At 49.2% G+C, this 18,862-nt stretch overlaps 6 protein-coding genes across 6 annotated transcripts; 2 read left to right on the top strand and 4 right to left on the bottom strand.

The window, feature by feature from the left end:
- Positions 1-5,094: 5,094 nt before the first annotated feature.
- On the bottom strand, positions 5,095-6,651 carry P153DRAFT_148381 (uncharacterized protein). The gene is made up of 4 exons (XM_033662175.1): positions 6,347-6,651; positions 5,876-6,144; positions 5,723-5,818; positions 5,095-5,670 (listed from the first exon to the last, which is right to left on the bottom strand). The coding sequence occupies exons 1-4, from the start codon at positions 6,352-6,354 to the stop codon at positions 5,285-5,287; spliced, it is 759 nt and encodes a 252-aa protein (XP_033518001.1). The 5' UTR covers positions 6,355-6,651; the 3' UTR covers positions 5,095-5,284.
- Positions 6,652-10,533: 3,882 nt separating this feature from the next.
- P153DRAFT_303591 (uncharacterized protein) lies at positions 10,534-10,842 on the bottom strand (the record flags this gene model as incomplete). The annotated part of the gene is made up of 1 exon (XM_033664526.1): positions 10,534-10,842. The coding sequence occupies one exon, from the start codon at positions 10,840-10,842 to the stop codon at positions 10,534-10,536; it is 309 nt and encodes a 102-aa protein (XP_033518002.1).
- A 1,239-nt stretch (positions 10,843-12,081) lies between these two features.
- P153DRAFT_148481 (uncharacterized protein) lies at positions 12,082-13,078 on the bottom strand. The gene has a single exon (XM_033662176.1). It carries the CDS (start codon positions 12,786-12,788, stop codon positions 12,534-12,536), a length of 255 nt encoding a protein of 84 aa, XP_033518003.1. The 5' UTR covers positions 12,789-13,078; the 3' UTR covers positions 12,082-12,533.
- Positions 12,888-13,698, bottom strand: P153DRAFT_391336 (uncharacterized protein; the record flags this gene model as incomplete). The annotated part of the gene is made up of 2 exons (XM_033671042.1): positions 12,888-13,199; positions 13,456-13,698. The coding sequence occupies 2 exons, from the start codon at positions 13,696-13,698 to the stop codon at positions 12,888-12,890; spliced, it is 555 nt and encodes a 184-aa protein (XP_033518004.1).
- A 1,386-nt stretch (positions 13,699-15,084) lies between these two features.
- P153DRAFT_391338 (uncharacterized protein) lies at positions 15,085-15,504 on the top strand (the record flags this gene model as incomplete). The annotated part of the gene is made up of 1 exon (XM_033671043.1): positions 15,085-15,504. The coding sequence occupies one exon, from the start codon at positions 15,085-15,087 to the stop codon at positions 15,502-15,504; it is 420 nt and encodes a 139-aa protein (XP_033518005.1).
- P153DRAFT_412635 (uncharacterized protein) lies at positions 15,205-16,202 on the top strand. The gene has a single exon (XM_033672112.1). It carries the CDS (start codon positions 15,556-15,558, stop codon positions 15,889-15,891), a length of 336 nt encoding a protein of 111 aa, XP_033518006.1. The 5' UTR covers positions 15,205-15,555; the 3' UTR covers positions 15,892-16,202.
- Positions 16,203-18,862: the final 2,660 nt, after the last annotated feature.

Here is an 18,862-nt window from a genome sequence, read left to right on the forward strand (position 1 = left end):
GTGTAGCCTATGAATTGAGAGAACTGATTCACGACGGTGCTTTGCGGGTGTTTTGATGGCTCCGAGATCTTGGAGTTTCACCTCCTGGTTGCAATCCTTGACATAGAAACTTCGTGAGTGTATAAGGGGCAGCCCGGGAAATTATAGAGGTCACGGGAAACACGTGATAGAACACTAAAACACTCTAAAATACGTGTATTTATTAAAACAGTCTTAAAACAGCGTAAATAATTAGGATTTTAGAACTTAAATTATTTTATAAACTTGTTACTTCTATTACAGTCTTTACACTTATTTGTAAGCTTCTAAAACAACGTTAGATAGAGCTGTTTAGCTATATATTACCTTATTATCTTATCTTGTTGCTAAATCTATTTTATAAGCGCCTCTGCTTTAGCCTTTACTACCTTAGACGTACTATTTAGATTATAGTCTTATAAGAATCCTTTAAGCCTCCTAAAACAGTGTTTAATAGAGTGTAAATCTAGAGAGTTTAGAGAGTAAGGAGTAAATTTAATATCCTAAGCTTTAATCTCTAGAGCGCAATAATAGAGCCTAAGACTGTATAAGTAGACGTTATCCTAGACTAGGTATATATAAGTACTAAGATTAGCCTTATACACAGCTTTGTAGTATAGGAAGAGCTTATCTTTAAGGATCTATTTAGTATACTAAATCCTATTTATACTCTTTCTTAATTTGTATATAAAGTTCTTAATAGAATAGAAGTTCTTAGCAGTCTTTAGGTACTTTATACCCTCTTAGAGAGAGCCTCTCTTCTTGCCTACAGCTTAATTAGCAGCTCTAACGTTATTATTACGTTTAGTAATGTTAGTGTTAATTTCCTATAATACTTAGTGTTCTAGGGTACTATTAATTGCAGCGCGCTTAATCTTCTTCTTAATACGTTATTTAGCTATTTTGTTAACTTACTGTATATACTTAAGTATCTCCTCTCTCTACTTATTCTCTTTTTATACCTATACTATATATAGTCTTTTGTACTTAATAAGAGTAATAGTAGACGTAGTAGTGTATATTATAAGTAAGAATAACAGAGGCTAAACGTATACAGCGTACTTATTAGCGTTATTACCTTTAGGCTGCTAAACATGCTGTTTTCTACTGTATATATTTACCTTGCTAATAGCCTTAGAGGTCTTATTATAGTATATAAATATAAGCTTAGAGTAGTATAAATTAAACTTAGTAAGAAGCTAATTTAAGTAGTTAATATAGAAGTCTTAAGCGTTGCAATTAAGCTTAGGTTTGTAGATACAGACGCTGCAGATAATAGAGTAGTTATGTAGCTTATTATAGTGCTTATAAGTAATTTAGATAATTATGCGTTAACTAAGTAAGACTCTAGAGGCCTTAAGGGTTTCTTTAACTGCTTCTTTAATCTTTATATAGCTATTTTTAATAATAGCTTTACATATATAAGCAGAGAGCAAAGAGCTATTACGTACTTTAATAGAAGCACTAGCTTAGCTTTTATATAGTACTCTATTAAGTATATAAGTAAGAGAATTACTGTAGGTATAGGCCTTAACGTTGTTAAAAACTCTGTTTAGAGTGCTTGCTCTAAGCCTAAGTATACCTGTAATGCGCAGAAAATTAAGCTTAGAGTAGCAGCAAAGTACTACTATAGCTCCCCTCTGTATATCTGTAAGGTTACGCTGTTAATTTGCGTATTTAGAGGTGCGCTAGGGCAGCATAATAAGGTTAAGAGCAAAAAATAATAGTAGGCTAAGTTATAATAGATAGTTTAGAGTTAAGTTTAGAGTTCCTGCACAGGCTACATTGCTTATTAATAAGATTACGTGTTTCCTGTGACCTCTATAATTTCCTAGGCTGCCCCTTGTATGGAGAGTGAATCATGATGTATAGGCTACAAATGAAGAAGGGGATATGTCGTTGACAAGGTCAAGAAAAAGCATGCCAATGGCGAGTCAAGGCGGGAGAATCAGCCGGTAAAGTTGACGGCAAGTCATAACTGAGCACTCCACTCAACCTGAGGAATGTAGGGAAATTCCTCGAGAAAGATGGTCATGGAGATACCAACAATCCGCAACTTGTTTTCCGGCAAGGTGATTAGTGAGAAGATGGGCGTACTCTTCGGCAAACACGTGGGCGCTAGGAAGGTGAGTGTAATAGTGTGGATGATGCTAAGACGCTTGCGATGACTCGGTCGTGACTCCGTTCCAGGCCAACGACTCTTCTCTCCCAAACCACACGCCAGATCTTCACCTTTGAACGCCATCAAAATGACCGACCTTGGATTCAGGTCTCAAGTTCCACCCGCGACTGTGTTTGGAGATGGATGATGAGATGCCAAGAGCTTCCTTCGTCAAGGGATTGATGACGAGAACAAGACATGGCAGATCCTCCACGAACACCGACCCGGAAACACCATGACGCTGTGCAGCAACTCGTCACGACACCCAAATCCCACACTCAAAGTCACGCCATAAACCCGCCCAGTTCCACGTCGCGGTGCTTGGTCGCGGCGCTTGGTCGCTTCGCCAGGTCCATGTCTCGCGTCGTCGCCGCGAAGGCCCCAGCGACTTCTTGGCGACAAACAAACGGCACCAACGCGTCCGTGTCGGCCCCCGCCTTTGTCTGTTCTGCAGCGACTCCCCTCCAGCAACACACCAGATTACGCTCGCTGCAACAACACGCTCTTCTTCATTTACAACGCGCATAGTTCTCAGCATTGCTCTGCCTGTTTGCAGCACTACCTCCACCTGCCCTCCACACCACCCCCGTCGAACTCACACCACCGCCGTCGAACGCACACCGAGACGCCCGCCCCCAAACACCCACCCACGATGCCGCGAGTCAAGAAGACGACGCGAGCCAAGAAGACGACACGAGCCAAGGCAGCAGCGTCCAAGAAGATGTGGGACGCTCTTGACGTCCTGGGCAGCAAGCGCGAGGGCCGCTACTTCGTCTACGAGGTCGCCTGGGAGGGCGAGGACAAGCACGGCGTGCCCTGGCCGAACACGTGGGAGCCGTGGGGCAACTTGAATGCGTCCTTGCAGTGGTCATGGTTAGACAAGATGGATGACGAGGCAGCCGAAGCCGCCCAGCGAGCTTCTCAGGACGATGATGATGCTGCAGCTGCTGTGGGCAATCAAGAGCTGGACGATCAAGAGCTGGACGATCAAGAGCTGGACGAGCAAGAGCTGGACGATCACGAGCTGGACATTCAAGAGCTGGACATTCAAGAGCTGGACGAGCAGGCCGAGCCCATGGTTCAACAGCCCGACGACGCCATGTTCGAGCCCGATCAAGAGCCAGTGGTGCAATTCGGTCCTCAGACGCTCGACGACTTCGTGCAGATGGCGGCTGATCTGGGTGACGCCGACATGATGAGTCTAGCATGGCAGCCTCTCAGAGACGCGAGGCTGCGCATCGCGGATCGGCTTGTCGACTTCTCCTACCGCCTCGACGAGGACGAGCAAGAGGATGAGGATGAGGACATGGCTGATCCGCTTGATGAGCACATGGTTAATCCGCTTGATGAGGACATGGTTGATCCGCTTGATGCGGCAGTAGCAGAACTCGCCATGCCGTGGCCTGCCGTGGCCGAGCAAGTCGACGTGCCGTGGCCTGCTCTGGTCGAGCAAGACGATGCGCAGCTGCCTGCTCCGGTTGAATACGACATCGCGCACCTGCTTGCTCCGGTTCAACGCGAGAATGAGCACCTGTTTGTTCCGGCTGAATACGACAACGCGCACCTGTTTGCTCCGGTTGAACGCGAGTATGCGCACCTGCCTGCTCCGGATGATGACCAGAAGCCGCCGGTCCAGAATGAGGACGAGGACGACGACGAGGATCAATGCATAATCTGCACCAACACCATCAGCACTCTCGGTGGCATCATCAAGATGCCCTGCTGCAGTATGTCCACCATTTCCGCCTTCGCATGCAGCCATCGAGACCAGCTAACAATTCGCAGGGCAGATCGTCTGCCTCGACGATTACTCGACTTGGCGCGATATCCAGCTCGATCCCGGCAACGGCTTCAACAACGGCCAGCCCAACTGTCCTGCGTGCCGCCAAAACTATCGCGTTGCACCAGACGCTTGAAGATGGCTTCTACACGTACCCACACTGGCGTTGGAGCTGCATTTGCGGCGAAGCCAGGAATCACATTGGCATGGCTTGACGGAGAGACTGGGCAGATGGATATGGCGTTACGGAAGGATTGGGCATGGCTTCACAGAACAGAAAAACTTGGGCATGCTTTGCGACAAGAGCTCGCTTTGGGAATACAATTACTCGGCAACATTGGTATAATGAATCACGGCATCTTGGATAGAAACACTTCAGGCGGAACTGGGAACATGGATTGTAGAGTCTCAACATCTTATAATATACACTGGCTCTGCAAACCTTCTTCTTCGAACAGTGTGACTGTGATTCATGACCTGATGGCTCTAACGTGCTAGCTATGTCAAGAGGAGTGAGTGTCCCCGCTCCAACGAGCGACAAGCCCTTCTCGGCCGTCACATCACGATCCTGACGCGTCCAACCCACGACTCAAAGTGCACACCCACACAACCAACACGTACAGTACAAGTATACACGATCCCCGCCTCGCTCTCCTTCGCGTGCTAATCCCTCGGTAGTACATGCCCGGAGCACCCCGCCCATCTCCACCGGTCAAGCCCGCAGCCGCTCGTCATCTATGCAGACCAACTCGCACCGTCATACCCGCACCGACAGCTACAGCTACACAATGACGAGATGATTGGGGAAACCACAGCTCTCTGGATACCTCCTGCATATCAGATCGTCGATGGGCAGTGATTTCTGGGGAATACTGTCTGCTGCAATGACTGCTGTTACTATGTCACGAGAAGGAAGGACGAACCTGAGTCTTGCTCCAAGTTTCATCCTGGCGATATGCGCTTAGTGAGCTGTACATATGCGCAAAGCTCACGAGGCGTTGGATACATCATGGATGGGGCGATGGGCAAAGAGAAGCTGTGGAAGAGAGTTGATTGCATATATCGCTTTTGGGCATTTATGTGTCAAAGTCGCAGCTCGAAAGAGTCGCAGTCGAAAGGAGGAACGCAGTCGAATATAGAAGGCATCAGATCAGCTCATCTCCGTGAGCAAGTACAGTACCGAGATTGCTCCCTTCCCGGAGAAGCCAAACAGTCCATCGCACGAAGCAAATATCCGTGTACTCCGCACACACGCATGAGAATGGCGCCCGTTAAGCGCATTGTACCTCACCAAGCCCAGCAATCAGCCCCAGCTCCCCCAGCACCTAGCCGCCCGATGGACGCGGAGTGTTTATGGTGGGACCCCATTTGATTCCTGAAACGGGCGCCGCAATCACGTTCAGGCGTCGACGGCTGTCATGTTCGGTGATCCATCTGCCCTCGGCAATGAGGTCCTCCAGGGTTGGCGGTCGCTCCTTCTGTTTGGTGACTGGTGTGGGCGAGGCGTCAGCCGAGGCGTCAAGCTGGACAAGGTGGTTGGCGTTGAGGGACGGACTTGACACAACTACAGCATTGTCTGCAGCAAGGATTTGACCGTTGGAGTGCGCGGGCCGAACTTCGCCAACCTGGACACTTCCCTCCGTCTTGGGTCGCTGAAGCGCGACAAGAGGCACAAAGACCTCTGCCTCGTCTCCGCTATCGTCTCCGTCGTCTCATGCGCTGTCAGCGATGAATGGCACCCTCAACTCGGAACTGATACACACCATCTGCAATCTTGCTAGCCTTGGCCTTGACCGTGCCGTCGCCAACGCCATTCCTGGCGAAGGCATTGCCTCGCACGCGGTTCTCCGTTGAAGAAACTAGGGACAAAAGTCAGTTCACGGCCGGCTGTTCGGGCTCGGTCGCAGTACACTCACCATCTGCTTGTAGTATACTCCTGTGTATGGCGTCCTTCAAGAGTGGGACCTCCTTCTTCTTTTGTTTGCGCGACATCATGAGCGCTTGCTCTGGGGTGGGCAGCGGATGGTCCATGTCTGAGGTGGAGTTGGGCCTTTTGTTTGATCTTGTGCTTATCGTCGCAGCAGAGGTTGACGTAGTTCGGCACGAGCTTATCGGCAATGTAAGAGCAAGTAACGAGCAGGTAATTGAGCTCAGTGCGTGCGCGTGGTCAAGTCTCGGTCGCTGTCTGGTGGGCAGATGTTAGCAGCGAGATGAGAATGGTGATTGGTGATTGCGTCTGGGGATGAACGGGTATGGGGGTGAGCCGGTGAACAATTCCCACGATCGCGCCGGAACGATTGACCGAACAGCGTGCTCTACCCGTGGTGAGACTGCTCGACGAGGCCGTGAGGTGAAGGGCGAGGAAGTGGGAGAGTGGACTAGCGTGCCTTTTCATCCGTACACTTCTCTTTCACTGCGGCGCTAGACCGTTGCGTTGGGCGATGATAACTCACTCGGGTGAAGAGGTGAAGCGCAAGGAAATGCAGTACCTGCCTGTCTGCCAGACTGAGCTTCGGACAAGGTGTAACAGCGCGTCGAACAATCAAGGTTGGCAGGTATCTCGCAAGCTTCAACTCGGACTTTTGGAATCATAGCGCTTCCCTACATCCCTAACAAAGCACTACAGGCTTTTGCGTATAGTCACTTGGAGTTTATATACTGTAAGAATTCAATGCGGATACCTCCCAGTTTCAATTAAGCGTCTTGGGAGGCTGTTGCCGCAGCCGTTCGCATATTCGTCCAACTGCCTATTCGCTGCCGCGATGAATCGAGAGAAGTCGTTATCAGAAATATCGGCAGATATGTGACGCTAGTCGCAGTACTGAAAAGTCTATTCAATATTGAGGACATAGACTGAGATTATCTCCAGTACATCGCTGATGAGATACATGGACTCACGGCTAGTAAAAAGCAGTTTGATGCCGCCACTTCTACCGCAGAGAGTTTGCCAGCAGATTTTCAAAACGCTGCACATTGGCTTATACAAGACATGAGGAAGCTCTTTGAAGATGGGGAGCACTCAGGTTCCAGGTTCAGTTCGAGTTCGCTGAGGCGCCCAACTCTATCAACCCAATTTCTACCGGCTTTCGAAGCACCAGTGCTCTACACTCGGTTGGCCCTTTTTGAAGCTCACGGCGGAGGCAATGTCAAGGCATTGCGGGATCGCAAAGGAGCTGCTGACTTCGAGCCGCAAGCGCCGGCAGTAATGTATAAGTCGCTCCGGTTGTATCCACCAATCCGCCGGTGCGTCGTGAGAAGCAAGTAGAAAGTAGGTTTGTCAAACGACACCCTCTATACCGGGGTTCGAGTGCCGAAGTGTAGGATCCTACGCGTTTTCTGAATGAAGATACGAACATCATACCTTTGCTTCTCTGGCCTGGAGCATTGTGGATGCCTTTTGCTGTTGGGTCTTTGAAATGCCCTTCTGCGAACGGATTCTCTGCGCAGCTTGTTGCTGTTATTGTCGGCTGAATTCAGAGGTGCATACTGTTGGAACGAGACAAGAGGCAAGCACTTCGTTGGAGGCTACAAGGTCCGGAGTGGGAAGCTGCATGTTCGGTGGATGGACTCTTGAGAACGGGCCGAGGGGGTTTCGGAAATCTGGAGGCTGTCATGCAGTGGTCAGATATTCCAGAGCGTTGACGTAACGCAACCGGTGGTTACCAAAACACAACGTTTCCGACCTTTAACTCCTCCACGGGCTGCAACAATGATGTAATCGGAATCCGACTCGCCAGATAGTTTCTCCGGTATCTCATCGCCTCCATTCTCGATCGTATCCTCTTTCTTATGCCTCCTTGGTCGTTCACGAGCCTGTTTCTACGCCGTCTCTGCTTCGGCTTCCTCGACCAATATGAGGATATTCTCGGCACTGAACACGAATCTACCTACCACTGCAACTCGCTCGCTCTTGTTTCGAATCTCCCAAGTACCAAGTAGCCTCCTACCTCTTTGTGTTGCTTCCGTCAAGGAACGTCCTCGCTATGCGTAGACTCAAAAGCGCGGCTTGCCCGCTCCATGTACCGTCTCGCTGGTGATGGAAGGTCACAGGAGGCTCGGATTGTGGGAACGAGCAGTATGTTTGCCTGCCTTGGTGCAGTACTATCTAGCAATGAGCTCTTGAGAAACGGGAAGTTCAGGTCGAGCTGCTGTGGGGGTGTATGCGCCGGCGAAGTAGCTGCACTCGATACTATCGGTAGCTTGTTGGGCACGGTTATAGGACTCAACAGCACTAAACCTGCACTATGCTACATGTCAAGGATGTTTCGGTGTGTCAGTGTCTTGCTGCTTGCACGGATATAGATTTCCACCCACTCCACGCGTGGAATGCAGCCTGTATCGAGTCGGAGGGCAGCATCAGTCCTGGAGGTCAAGGTACGCTTGAGTGGCGCGAAAACGCTGACACTTAGCGGTTGAAGTGTATGAGAACAGTGCGGCGGTAGAGTTAGCAAGTGGATTGCGTCCTACATGCGGAATGCTGTGACGTTCGTAGTAATGTGATTGCTATGACCGTCCACGATCAAAAGACTTCAGGCTATCCCATAATCTGGCTCTTCAAGCTCTCAGGTACCAGCAATTAGGACCGCGCTATAGCGTCTAACATTCACTATTGCAGCTCATGAGATCGGACCAGATACCGTCACGCCGACGGCCTCTAATTAGCGGATAGCTGGTCCGGGTCCTCAAGGGCTTGAAGAGCCGGATCATGGGATATAGTCCGTCGGTTTTGTTGGACGCTCAAGAACGGCCGTCAATCACTCGTCACCGTGGCTATCAGACATCCAGCCGTTGTTACTAGTCGAAAATCGCCAGTGTAAAGGTGCTCGTGTAGGTATCCATCCTGTATTCCTATGCTCCGCCTTACAGATTGGCAAGAGTAGGACAGCTCCGCCGGCAGCGCTTCACACTCGATTGCAGTTACCTACTCGTGCCTGCTGTCGAAGCCCTTGACAACCAACTTTCTCTGACTGCGAAACTGAACTCGTCCGTGTTTTAGACGATCTGGAACGTACAGGTCTTCTGTCCAAACCTCCGTTACCGTATTAAACTATCTCTTCACACCAATGTAATTAGCCGCCTTGAACTTTGCGTCATCGATTTGACGTGTCCATATGCCTGCGATGTCCGGTATTCGAGCTTTGAAGCGTGTAAGCGACTTCTGGCCGATAGGTCGAGAGGTTGGTGCGGAAGATCTAGAAAGCTGGTCGTGTCCGCGCTGGGTCTCTTCAGCCATTCCTATAGCTAAGGCAGGCCAGGCGGAAGATCTAGTAAGTGAAATGCGTAGTCCATCATTTTAATGATTTTTGCTTCAGTATTTGCAAGGATACGTTCTGGTTTGAGAGCTTCCGTACGTGATTTCCGTTACAACCTTGTATAGTTGCGTCCAAGACGTCAAACGCGAGAGCAGCTTTGCATATCGAGGTATGTTCGTTATTTTTGGTAGCAGATATGTCCGTTTGGATATTGGCTTCACTGTGCACCTGTTTTCGAGGTGTCTGGAAACTTGTAGTCGTGGTGGTGAGATTCAAGGTGAAGCGTATTGCGATAGGGATGACCGACTCCAACATATAACCAGCTACCCCGTCAATTGCCTCATAAATCGTAGCGTTTGCGATTTTTGGAACTTGTGTTACATCTATTCCTAAATATTATTCTTTCCCTGGTGGATAGCTCGGATCTCAAGATTAGTTCCAAAGATATCATGAATTTGCGTGTTTCAATGGCACTGACATATTTCATCGGTCCATTATCTGGAAATTTGACCTGATAGAATGCTTGTAAGCCGTCGGCTAGCTGAGTGATCTTCTCCTTACAAGGGTTTATGCCATATTGAGTAGTGGATACATTAGTCGCCTTGCGATACTAGCCGAGAACCTTTGGATTGCGCTCCAAGACGGTTAGCATCGGCTTGGCAGGCATCACCTGATACGACAATCCACTTTCCAGGGGCCCGTATCCTCTGCAACACGAAGCTCCGTGCGTGTAGCACGGGCATCCATTGCTTCATCAGGCCGTACTAATGTCCAAGGCTATGGCTATTCAAGGCAAGGGTGATAACAAAGAATACGCGGTCCAAACGCTCGCAGTTATATCCTCAGCTTCACAGCCAATATCAAATGGTAATGATGGCTCGCTCAAAAGTGCTTCATGTAGACTTTGGCTAAGCTTTGTCATTACAGAATTCCTTGATCGTGCGGAAAGCTTGCGGCTTGCTCCTATCTGGGCCGTATTTCAACTTTCTCTCCATCACGTCTGCGCCATCTTAGCACTTCATGGTTGATATCCAATGGCTCGTTGACCTTTTTTATACTGCATCCCATCTAGGAGATCATAGGTCTATTCCTGTATGATTTTCTCTTTTACCGGTAAATTGAGCAACAACTACCTTGTGAGTACAGGAAGTTCGGCGATTCGATCATGGCTCAAAATCTACGGACTCGATATCCGCTGGGATAAACTCAAGATCCGAGAAGCAGTATTGCAGCGTCTATTACGCTTGTAGGGCTTTCCATGAGTGATATATCCATTAACGTTGTGGAGAGTCTAGGTTATCGAGTACTGGACCGTAGGCCAGTTAGGCTTGAGTAGGAAAAATTTGCACTGGTTCTGTTTCATGCTCAAGAGAGATAGGTCGCACTGGATCTCGTGGCTCATAGCCGCCGTCAGGAAGATATTGTTGAATCGCGATCCTTACGTTGTGAGTCCAGCCGCCATAGTGAGAGGCTCGATATATTCTAGCCCCTGGCGTATGGGTATCAAAGCCCGCGCTGTAGAGAACTACATGGAAGAGGTAGTTTTCCTCTATGTATTGTCCACCACGTCCGGTTTCCTTTCTGACTTTCGAAATAGGTGAGGAATCGAGACACAGATCAGACCGTACCATGAGTGATGCTACGTAAGGTTCTTCCATGGAGATCTGGCTAACTCCCTGGCCATTACATCATCCTACAATACCATCGATCGTATTAACGTAGTTGGCCAGGAGGACCGGTTGATACACGTATCATCATGGATTTCCGCAGGCGTTTCGTAAAATGAGTTCAGTGTGACGAAGTACATAATGAGATGACTGGTTTTCCGCCTCAATAACATCGCTGTCAACTATAATACGAGCGATCAAGCTAGCTCCTGCAGATGTGCTATATTCCAGAACAACTTCCGCTCAACCAGAAGCTCTTCAGGGCTGTCCATCTCAGCCAAAGCCCCCTCGTCAATGACCCCAATTAGGTTCGCGTTCATGACCGTTATGAGGCGATGAGCGACCATGACCGTCATCCGTCGTCTGCGGAGAGCATCGATCACCGGCTGCACTTCAGCCTCAGATTTGATGTCTTACGCCGAAGTGGCTTTGTCAAGTAATAGAATGTTGGGATTGCGCAACCACGCGCGTGCCAAGGCGAGGCAATGGTTCTGCCCGCCGTCAAGCATCCGGCTGCTGGTTTCGAGAGAGGTCGAAAGCTCTTTACTACATATATAATGGCGTGTTAGTCAAACAATCCATAAGAACAGAACAGGGATGCTGACTTCTGGGAGCAATTGTACAAAGTTGATGAGGTTTGCCTACTGACATACGTCAACAATTCTAGCATCATCTACTACATCAACGAGGCCCACAGCAATGTTTTTCCTTTAGAGATCCGGAAAACATAATCAGTTCCTGATTGACAAGGGAGATAGCCAATCGATAATGTTGGATATTCATATCGCGGATATCAGTCCCATTGGAATTGATTTAACCTTTCGAGCAAATTATTTCCGAGCATTTGAGTTCTGTTCGGGCATGGGTCATGCTTAGAATGGTTCAGGTTGATGATTGCTTCGAACTCTGGTGCGCTATAAGCCGCCTTCCCCATTTTTGGTGCAAAGTTGAAGACTGATCCGGACCAGGCTGATAATGCATACCTAGACTTGAAAGTTGGAATATTTGCCGCTGGCAATGAGACTCCCATTATACCATATAGCCAAAGCTACGCAAAAGTATACAACTGACTGAGAAGAGGCATATAGAGCAGAAGTGGAGAGGATGGGGCGCAAGGAGCCAGCGGCTTGCGCGGTGAGAAAAGTCTTGTAAAACGTCGTTGCCTGTGTCTCTGTGCCTAACGAAGCAACGGCACGCACAGATCTGACAAGCTCTCTAGCATATTCCATTCAATAACTACTGGAAGCACAATCCCTCCAACAATGGTAGCCACAACTGTCATAATGCCGCTGACGGCTAGACCAGCTATGCCTGTAAGATCGTCAAAACGTTTGGACGAAACACCCGCGAGCGCGCTTGGTGAGCTTTCCATCCTGTCAAAAATGCCACGTCCTGCTGCATGATACGCTTACAACATGTTTCTCGAACACTTTGCCATAGATTCTATGTCGCTATGGACAGGGTCACGCAAATAATCATCCAGAAGGTCAGCCTGGCATGAAGCGAGAAGCACAAAAAGACTATAATAGATATTGGCGCGATGTCGAAGCTCTCCGTATCGATCTCAAGGCATTTCAAGGATGAATCTCAACTCTGCAGTTAATATGGATCATCTAGTAAAAGCATCAGTATCTTCCGTAGAGGCATGAACATGATTATACATGATTAAACGCAGGTAACAGTAAGCCACCGAACAAGGCACATGCATTCCCAATAAGCAGTATTTTCCAATCTCGTTGGCTCGACGCAAGCATGAACAAGATCAATCTTGTGTTGCTTGCTTTACTCGACCTGTCAGGATCCATCTTTGACTCAAGAAGCATTAGCGATAAGCTTTTAATGTTTTCGTCGTGTGACACTTGACGAGTTTGCACCTTTGTCGAATCGGTGGCGAGTAATGATGGAGACATATCGGGACTTTGTCCTTTGATATGCTAGTGTGCAATCAACTTCGGCATATAATCCATCGTGTGACATAAGCTCGGTACGCGTTCCTGGTTGACAACACTTCACTCGGCCATGACCACGATATTGTCGGCGTTAGTGATCGGCCACAATCTGTGTGCGATGACGATAGTCGTGCATTGCTTCGTTGCAGCATTTATAGCGGCCTGAGCGGCCTTTTCAGAGAACGAATCCAGCGCACAGGTGGCCTCATCGAAACCGAGTATCTCGGGATCCCGAGCTAGGTACGAGCAATTACCAGCTGCTGTGGTTGGCCGCTGGAGAATTGTAAACCTGGTACCCTTCCGGAAAACTCTCAATGAACTCGTGCGCCTTAGCCGTTCGAGCGGTTTCCACGGCTTCGTGTTGCAGCAGAACTACTGTGGTTGAGCAGCCGTTGCAAAAGTTCTCCACGATCGTCGCGTCAAAAAGAATGAGGCTTGGTCTACCAAACAAATCTGTTGACGTAGCAGTGTTCGAACGTCTCGACGATCGAGCATGCGGCCGAGGTATCCAGAAGGGCTGTGGAGATGGCGATGCCCAGAGTCAACGCCAGGACAGAGGGCCATGTGTATCAGGGCAAAAACACCGATGCCGACGGCGAGCACCGTTGTCACTGCCACCTAACAATACGTCTCTCTGCATCGTGTAGATGGATCCTGCCCAGAAGGCTACTGCGTAAATGAGGCATGGTATAGCGTTAATGGATGAGATCAGCTTGGACGAGATATTCCTGCCTTTGCTCTCCTCCAACGCAGCTTGTGCCAGTGCGGCAGAGTATTGACGGCATATGAGTGGTTGCAAGCCGTAAGTCAAGACCTGCCGGATGGCATCAAAGGCTTCTTCAACCATGCCACCGGCGCGGCTGAACGGCATGCGAGCGCGTTTTGATGTCGAACAATCTGCGCGCCGCCTACGCATGCCATGAGAAGCATGAAGATAAAGATGGGTGTGAGGATCAAAGCCTTTTTCCAGTACATGACGAACATGACGACAAAGGCAGCTCAGAAGGTAGCGATGGAACTCGGCAGGATGGCGATCTTGCTGGTAATGGCCTCTTTCAGGATCTCCATATGGACGTGATGCGATTGGAGACCTCGCCAGGATCGGGAACGTCAAAGAAGGCCATGTTTTGATGCAGGATAGCGGAAAGGTAGGTGGTCTGCAGGGCTCGGGTGATGCCTTCACCACTCCAAGAGAGACCGACAGTGGCCAGAAAGCTGAGGACGAAAAGCGCAACGGCGAGGTAGACATACCGGTAGTAGACTGCGAAGATAGCGACTTTGCTCCGCAGCTCGGCTTCGCTCGCAGAGCCCGCGGTAAAACCCTCGAGACAGCCACGAGCAGGCCATTGGTGACCTTTGGACAGCACATCAAGGTCAGCACGCGGACGAGGACGGGTACTGCAGTCAGGGTCCAAAGGTTGCGCAACGTACGGGCACCGGCGGATTCAACACGCTTGCACCCACGCCAATGGGATCGCCTGGAAAGCGACTAGCCGCATGCTAACCGTCTGCTCGCTTACGTGGTGCATTAGTCCGTGCCATGACATGACATTCCGTCGGCCCGGGCCAGTAGCGTCAATACGACATATCGGGTCGCTGGCGACGATGATGTCGTCTCGAACCCTAGATAATTGCAAGAGAAGACGAAGCTGCTGTGTTTACGACAGAAATAAAGGAGGAGGAGAGTGTTGCTTCTCGGTTTAGCTATGTTGTAAGTAGAAGACCCAGAAGATGCAAGACTAACATGTGACCTGCACCCGCAGGCATTAGTCTCCTTAGCGTGCACGGTACTCCAATCGTGATTTCTTTGTTATGCCCACCCAAAAATAGCGGCCGATAATAACTTTACGCTGCTTGTGGCCCAGTCACAGTGCCACTGTGGCAAGAGGCGGGGTGGGCATAACAAGGAAAACATGATCGGAGTATATCGCGTGGCGATGTACCCCGTTACCTTTCCTTGTGTGGGTAGGCATGCTGTGCCTGCACGTATCCTATCTGCTCGCAAGTGTGCCTGTTGCGCTTCGCTTTGGAATGATGTACAACTGCAACTCCGTTCCATCCCATGTCACATGCTCCGCTCAATCCCAGAGTATAAGACGTAAGCAAGCTTGAATCCTAAGCCCAAATAGGGAGGTTGCAATTGTGCTTTACTTCTGTCCAACAGCAAGGTTGTAGAGAAAAGGATTGCTAGCCAGGTCGTCAGGTCACTGACTCAGTGCCCGAACATGCAGGACGTCGTTGCGTTCATTCCACGCGCATGGAACAATCGGCTACCGGGATTACATCAAAGCCGTTGCGAAGGAGATGGCTTCGTATCTTTTCAAGGCCAGAAGCGACGATCCTCAAGGCAAACAACAAGGGGGCAATTCAACGCAACAGAGAGTTTGCGGTGTTTATGGACGCTACCGTGGATGAAATTGCGTTTGGCCAGTCAACCACTTTGCTCCTGCGAACCCTGGGCCACGCGCTCTGGCCCAAAATGAACGGAGACAGCGAAATGATCGGTTCACTTTTGGACCACGAAACAAATGTGACTTCATGGCTTGCTTTCGCGAGCAGTCTCGGCATTGCCACCGGGAGACGATCCTTGCCTCTCACCAGATACCGGTACCCTACGCCCCTTGCTCACATACAAGACCCGCATTGCCGCAGAGCAATCACGTTTCCAACGTCGTGAGCGAGGTGCTTGACCTAGTTCACACAATTCCTGAAGCCGTGCTGGTGGTCGATGGTGTTTCCTTCGCCCCCATCGTCCCATCAACGTCAAAGCGCTGGACGTCGACTTCTACTACTTCAACTCATACAAGGTGCATGGCCCTCACATTGCCTAGATGTACGGACGGCGCGACGTCCAGAACCGCCTGATTACTCACATCAGTCCTTTCTTCCTTGCCGAGTGGCCCGGCCTCGATTAGCGACTGCGCGTCGGCATGGACACTTTCGAGCTCGAAATGGGACTTGTTCCCATCACTCGTCACATTACTTACGTTGGTTGCGAAAGGGTAGTTGCACAAGAGATTGTACTGTTGGATGTCTTCTTATCACGCTGTCGCCAGCGCCTTGACATGTATAGCATCTTTCGGGGAGAAAACTTGGAATTCCGACCGACGAGTATTACCAGTGATATTTCAGATATAGGACAGTTCTTCTCGAGGACCCATGATGGCAATTCATCGAAAGAGTCGGTCTCGAATCGACGCGGGTCACTGCTTCGCTCCCCGTCCTACCCATGACGTATTGAAGCTTGATACTGGGGGACTAGTACGAGCCAGTTTTGTGCACTACGATACTGTACAAGAGGTAAAGGACTTTTGTGAGGTATTGCAGGAGGCCGTGGCTTCGATTACTTGAAACGACATGATACTTTAGCCCTTACTTACATGTATGTTTCTCTCGCAACGCTTTGTTTCTGTACCTCTAAGCAGATACCGTCCTAACGTTCATCTTGTTGGATTTAGGTGAGATTGAAGTGTTCATCCTGCTCCCTGATTTCGGTACCTTGAGGTCTATGCTCAATCAATGCCATAATGAATTAATCACATTGGGAAAGCTTCCCATGCATCGAGCCGGTGGTAAACCTGGTGGAAGACCTGGTATCGTGTTGGAGATGTTCCACAGCTCGGGTCTTTCATAGACAGCGCAAGCCCGTAACCACTTTACGATCACGGTAGTCATTGGTTTATTGTATTCAATACAGAGACTTGTCCATTGGGAAAACGTGAGGCAGAAGCACAACCAAGCCAGCACCCGTGTGGGTGCCGGCTATATCTCCATCCACCCCACAATTTTCCTACATCTATGTAGCCTTCTTCCTTGTCAACTTTCAGGCCGATACGCTAATGTTCTACTTATTTATGCAGTCCAGTGAACCTATCTCTGGGTGCTGCGTACACCAATCCGTGCAACAGCGTCACTCTTGTCGGCACTCGCACCATTCGTTACAGTCCTGCTGTGGGTAAACACAACCTGAGTCTTTGAGCCTCAATACCGCCTCTTCAAACATACGTAAGAAAGTGACCTTTGAACTCTTCTTCGGAAATGATCGGGCTGCTTTATACCAAGTTTTTGGAACTCCCCAAATGAGATTAGGGGCTGGTAAGCAAGAGCTTCGCTAACTTTTGCCTGATTCTTGCATATCTAGTGGACAGATTTCAATATCTGGACGATGTTGAGCTCGCCTTGAAGGATTGCTTCCTCCATTAAGAGATTTACAGGTGAATGCACCGTATGTACAATCCTCAGGCCTGGAGGCAGTACTACGACATTATCCGGCTTGAGGAGGAGTAGTCTTTTCTTCCCATTCGTATTTCAACGACACCCAAACACCGCAAATGTGTCCCATTGGGATTTCATATCCTCCTGCGAAATAATCATCTAGAACTTCGCGCCGGTGACGCAGTTGTTGATAGGTGTAAGCGCCGGCTGAAATTCATCGAGCTTTCTAACATCAATGACAGCATTACTTGACGCGTCTTAGAGCAGAGAAGCTACGCCGTCAATAGTATGCATCTCGGAATCCATGAACCTCTCTATCACAATCGGCTTGTGAAAGATCTGACCCTTTTCAGCGACCAAATGAATTCGTTAGAGGCATAGTAGCGCACTACAGCTTCACCACCTGAGAGTGGACTACCACGAGGCAGTGCATTATTCGAGCGTGTCTAAATCGAGGCTTATTTCGTGTCGGGATGAAACCATTGCGCATGAGACTTTTGTTGCTGCGAAGCGCCTCCGTGACGAGCCTTATTGACAAGCTTTGTCGCATAGTTCTTGAGCAGGTCTTTATGTCATATTTGGATAACTCTTTCCGTGGTTGGACGGGCATGGGCAAACAGGGAAGGCGACACGATCGTGGAGTCCAAACGCTCCGACTGCTCTCTTCGCTAATCATCCATGCTGATGTCTTTGGACGAGTGAAACTCCGATGCCTGGGTCAAATTGAATCTTGCTTCATGGTTCTGGAGAGACGGTGCTACCGGTCCGTGATGGCGTGTAGTAGAGATTTGACTCGTGACGCCGGCCAAGCAGCATATTCAGAATCATCGGAGTCCAATACCTGCAGGGGCGAGCGATCGTGATCATAACGATGCCAGCCATTGTGAAGACTGGTGCGTTCGCTCGGTCTCGAGAGATTCTCACCCAGAGTGCGGTTGCTGTCCAGAAATACCATCATGGATGGATCAAATTGAAGATGTATTTTTTGGGGGAATACCTGACTGCGGGCGATAAGAGCGCCTTAGCAATCCTGCTGCTAGGGATATAAACGAAAATAGTTTGGAATGAGAGAACCAGCTTGGGTACATACATCTACACTATTGCAAACAGCTTCTTTTTGCTGGACAACGTTGAAGAAATTCGTTTTGTTGTGTTTACTGAAGTTAAATTGAGTTTTGACCCTAGTGGTGATCTGCCACGTAGCTGTTAACGCATGAAACCCTTCAAAGCCTTTAAGAAAATCAATCTGGAGATTGAATTGCTGCAAAATCTGCCTAAGAGGTTAGCGATCAAGAGTTCACTCGGTATCTAAGGTTTTCGCCGGCATGTGGACCGCGCAGCGCTATCCCGCCTTTAGGATGACACTGTACCTGGACAACCAGCCGTATGCAGAGCAAACTCAAACCATTCTCTACGTCCGGCTTTGTCGACATACCCAAGGAAGAGAGTAGCCAGATATTCTTTCTAACGTTATTACCTCCAGTACAGCCACGGCGCTCGTGCCGATCAAAGTCTGTTACAAAGAAAAGCACTGGGCACATATTTGGGTTTTATAGTGGAGGCGCAGAACGAGGACTATGCGCATTAACATTAACATCTGCACTTGCTGGTATTAAGAGAACATCACTAGATGTATTTGTGTAAGGGCTAGTAAAGAACGAGTTCTAACCCAAAACATCCTATAGCTTTACAAGAAACTTTCTATCTTGAGGTGAGTGCCATCTAGTCCAGAAAGTGACAACGGCAGGTAGTTTCGACGTTGCAGCCGGTTAGCACGTCGATGTATGGATTCCTCGCTACGATGCAGACGGATTCCATGA

This window comes from Dothidotthia symphoricarpi (assembly GCF_010015815.1).
Source record: "Dothidotthia symphoricarpi CBS 119687 unplaced genomic scaffold P153scaffold_28, whole genome shotgun sequence".
In the NCBI taxonomy this organism is placed as follows: Eukaryota; Fungi; Ascomycota; class Dothideomycetes; order Pleosporales; family Dothidotthiaceae; genus Dothidotthia; species Dothidotthia symphoricarpi.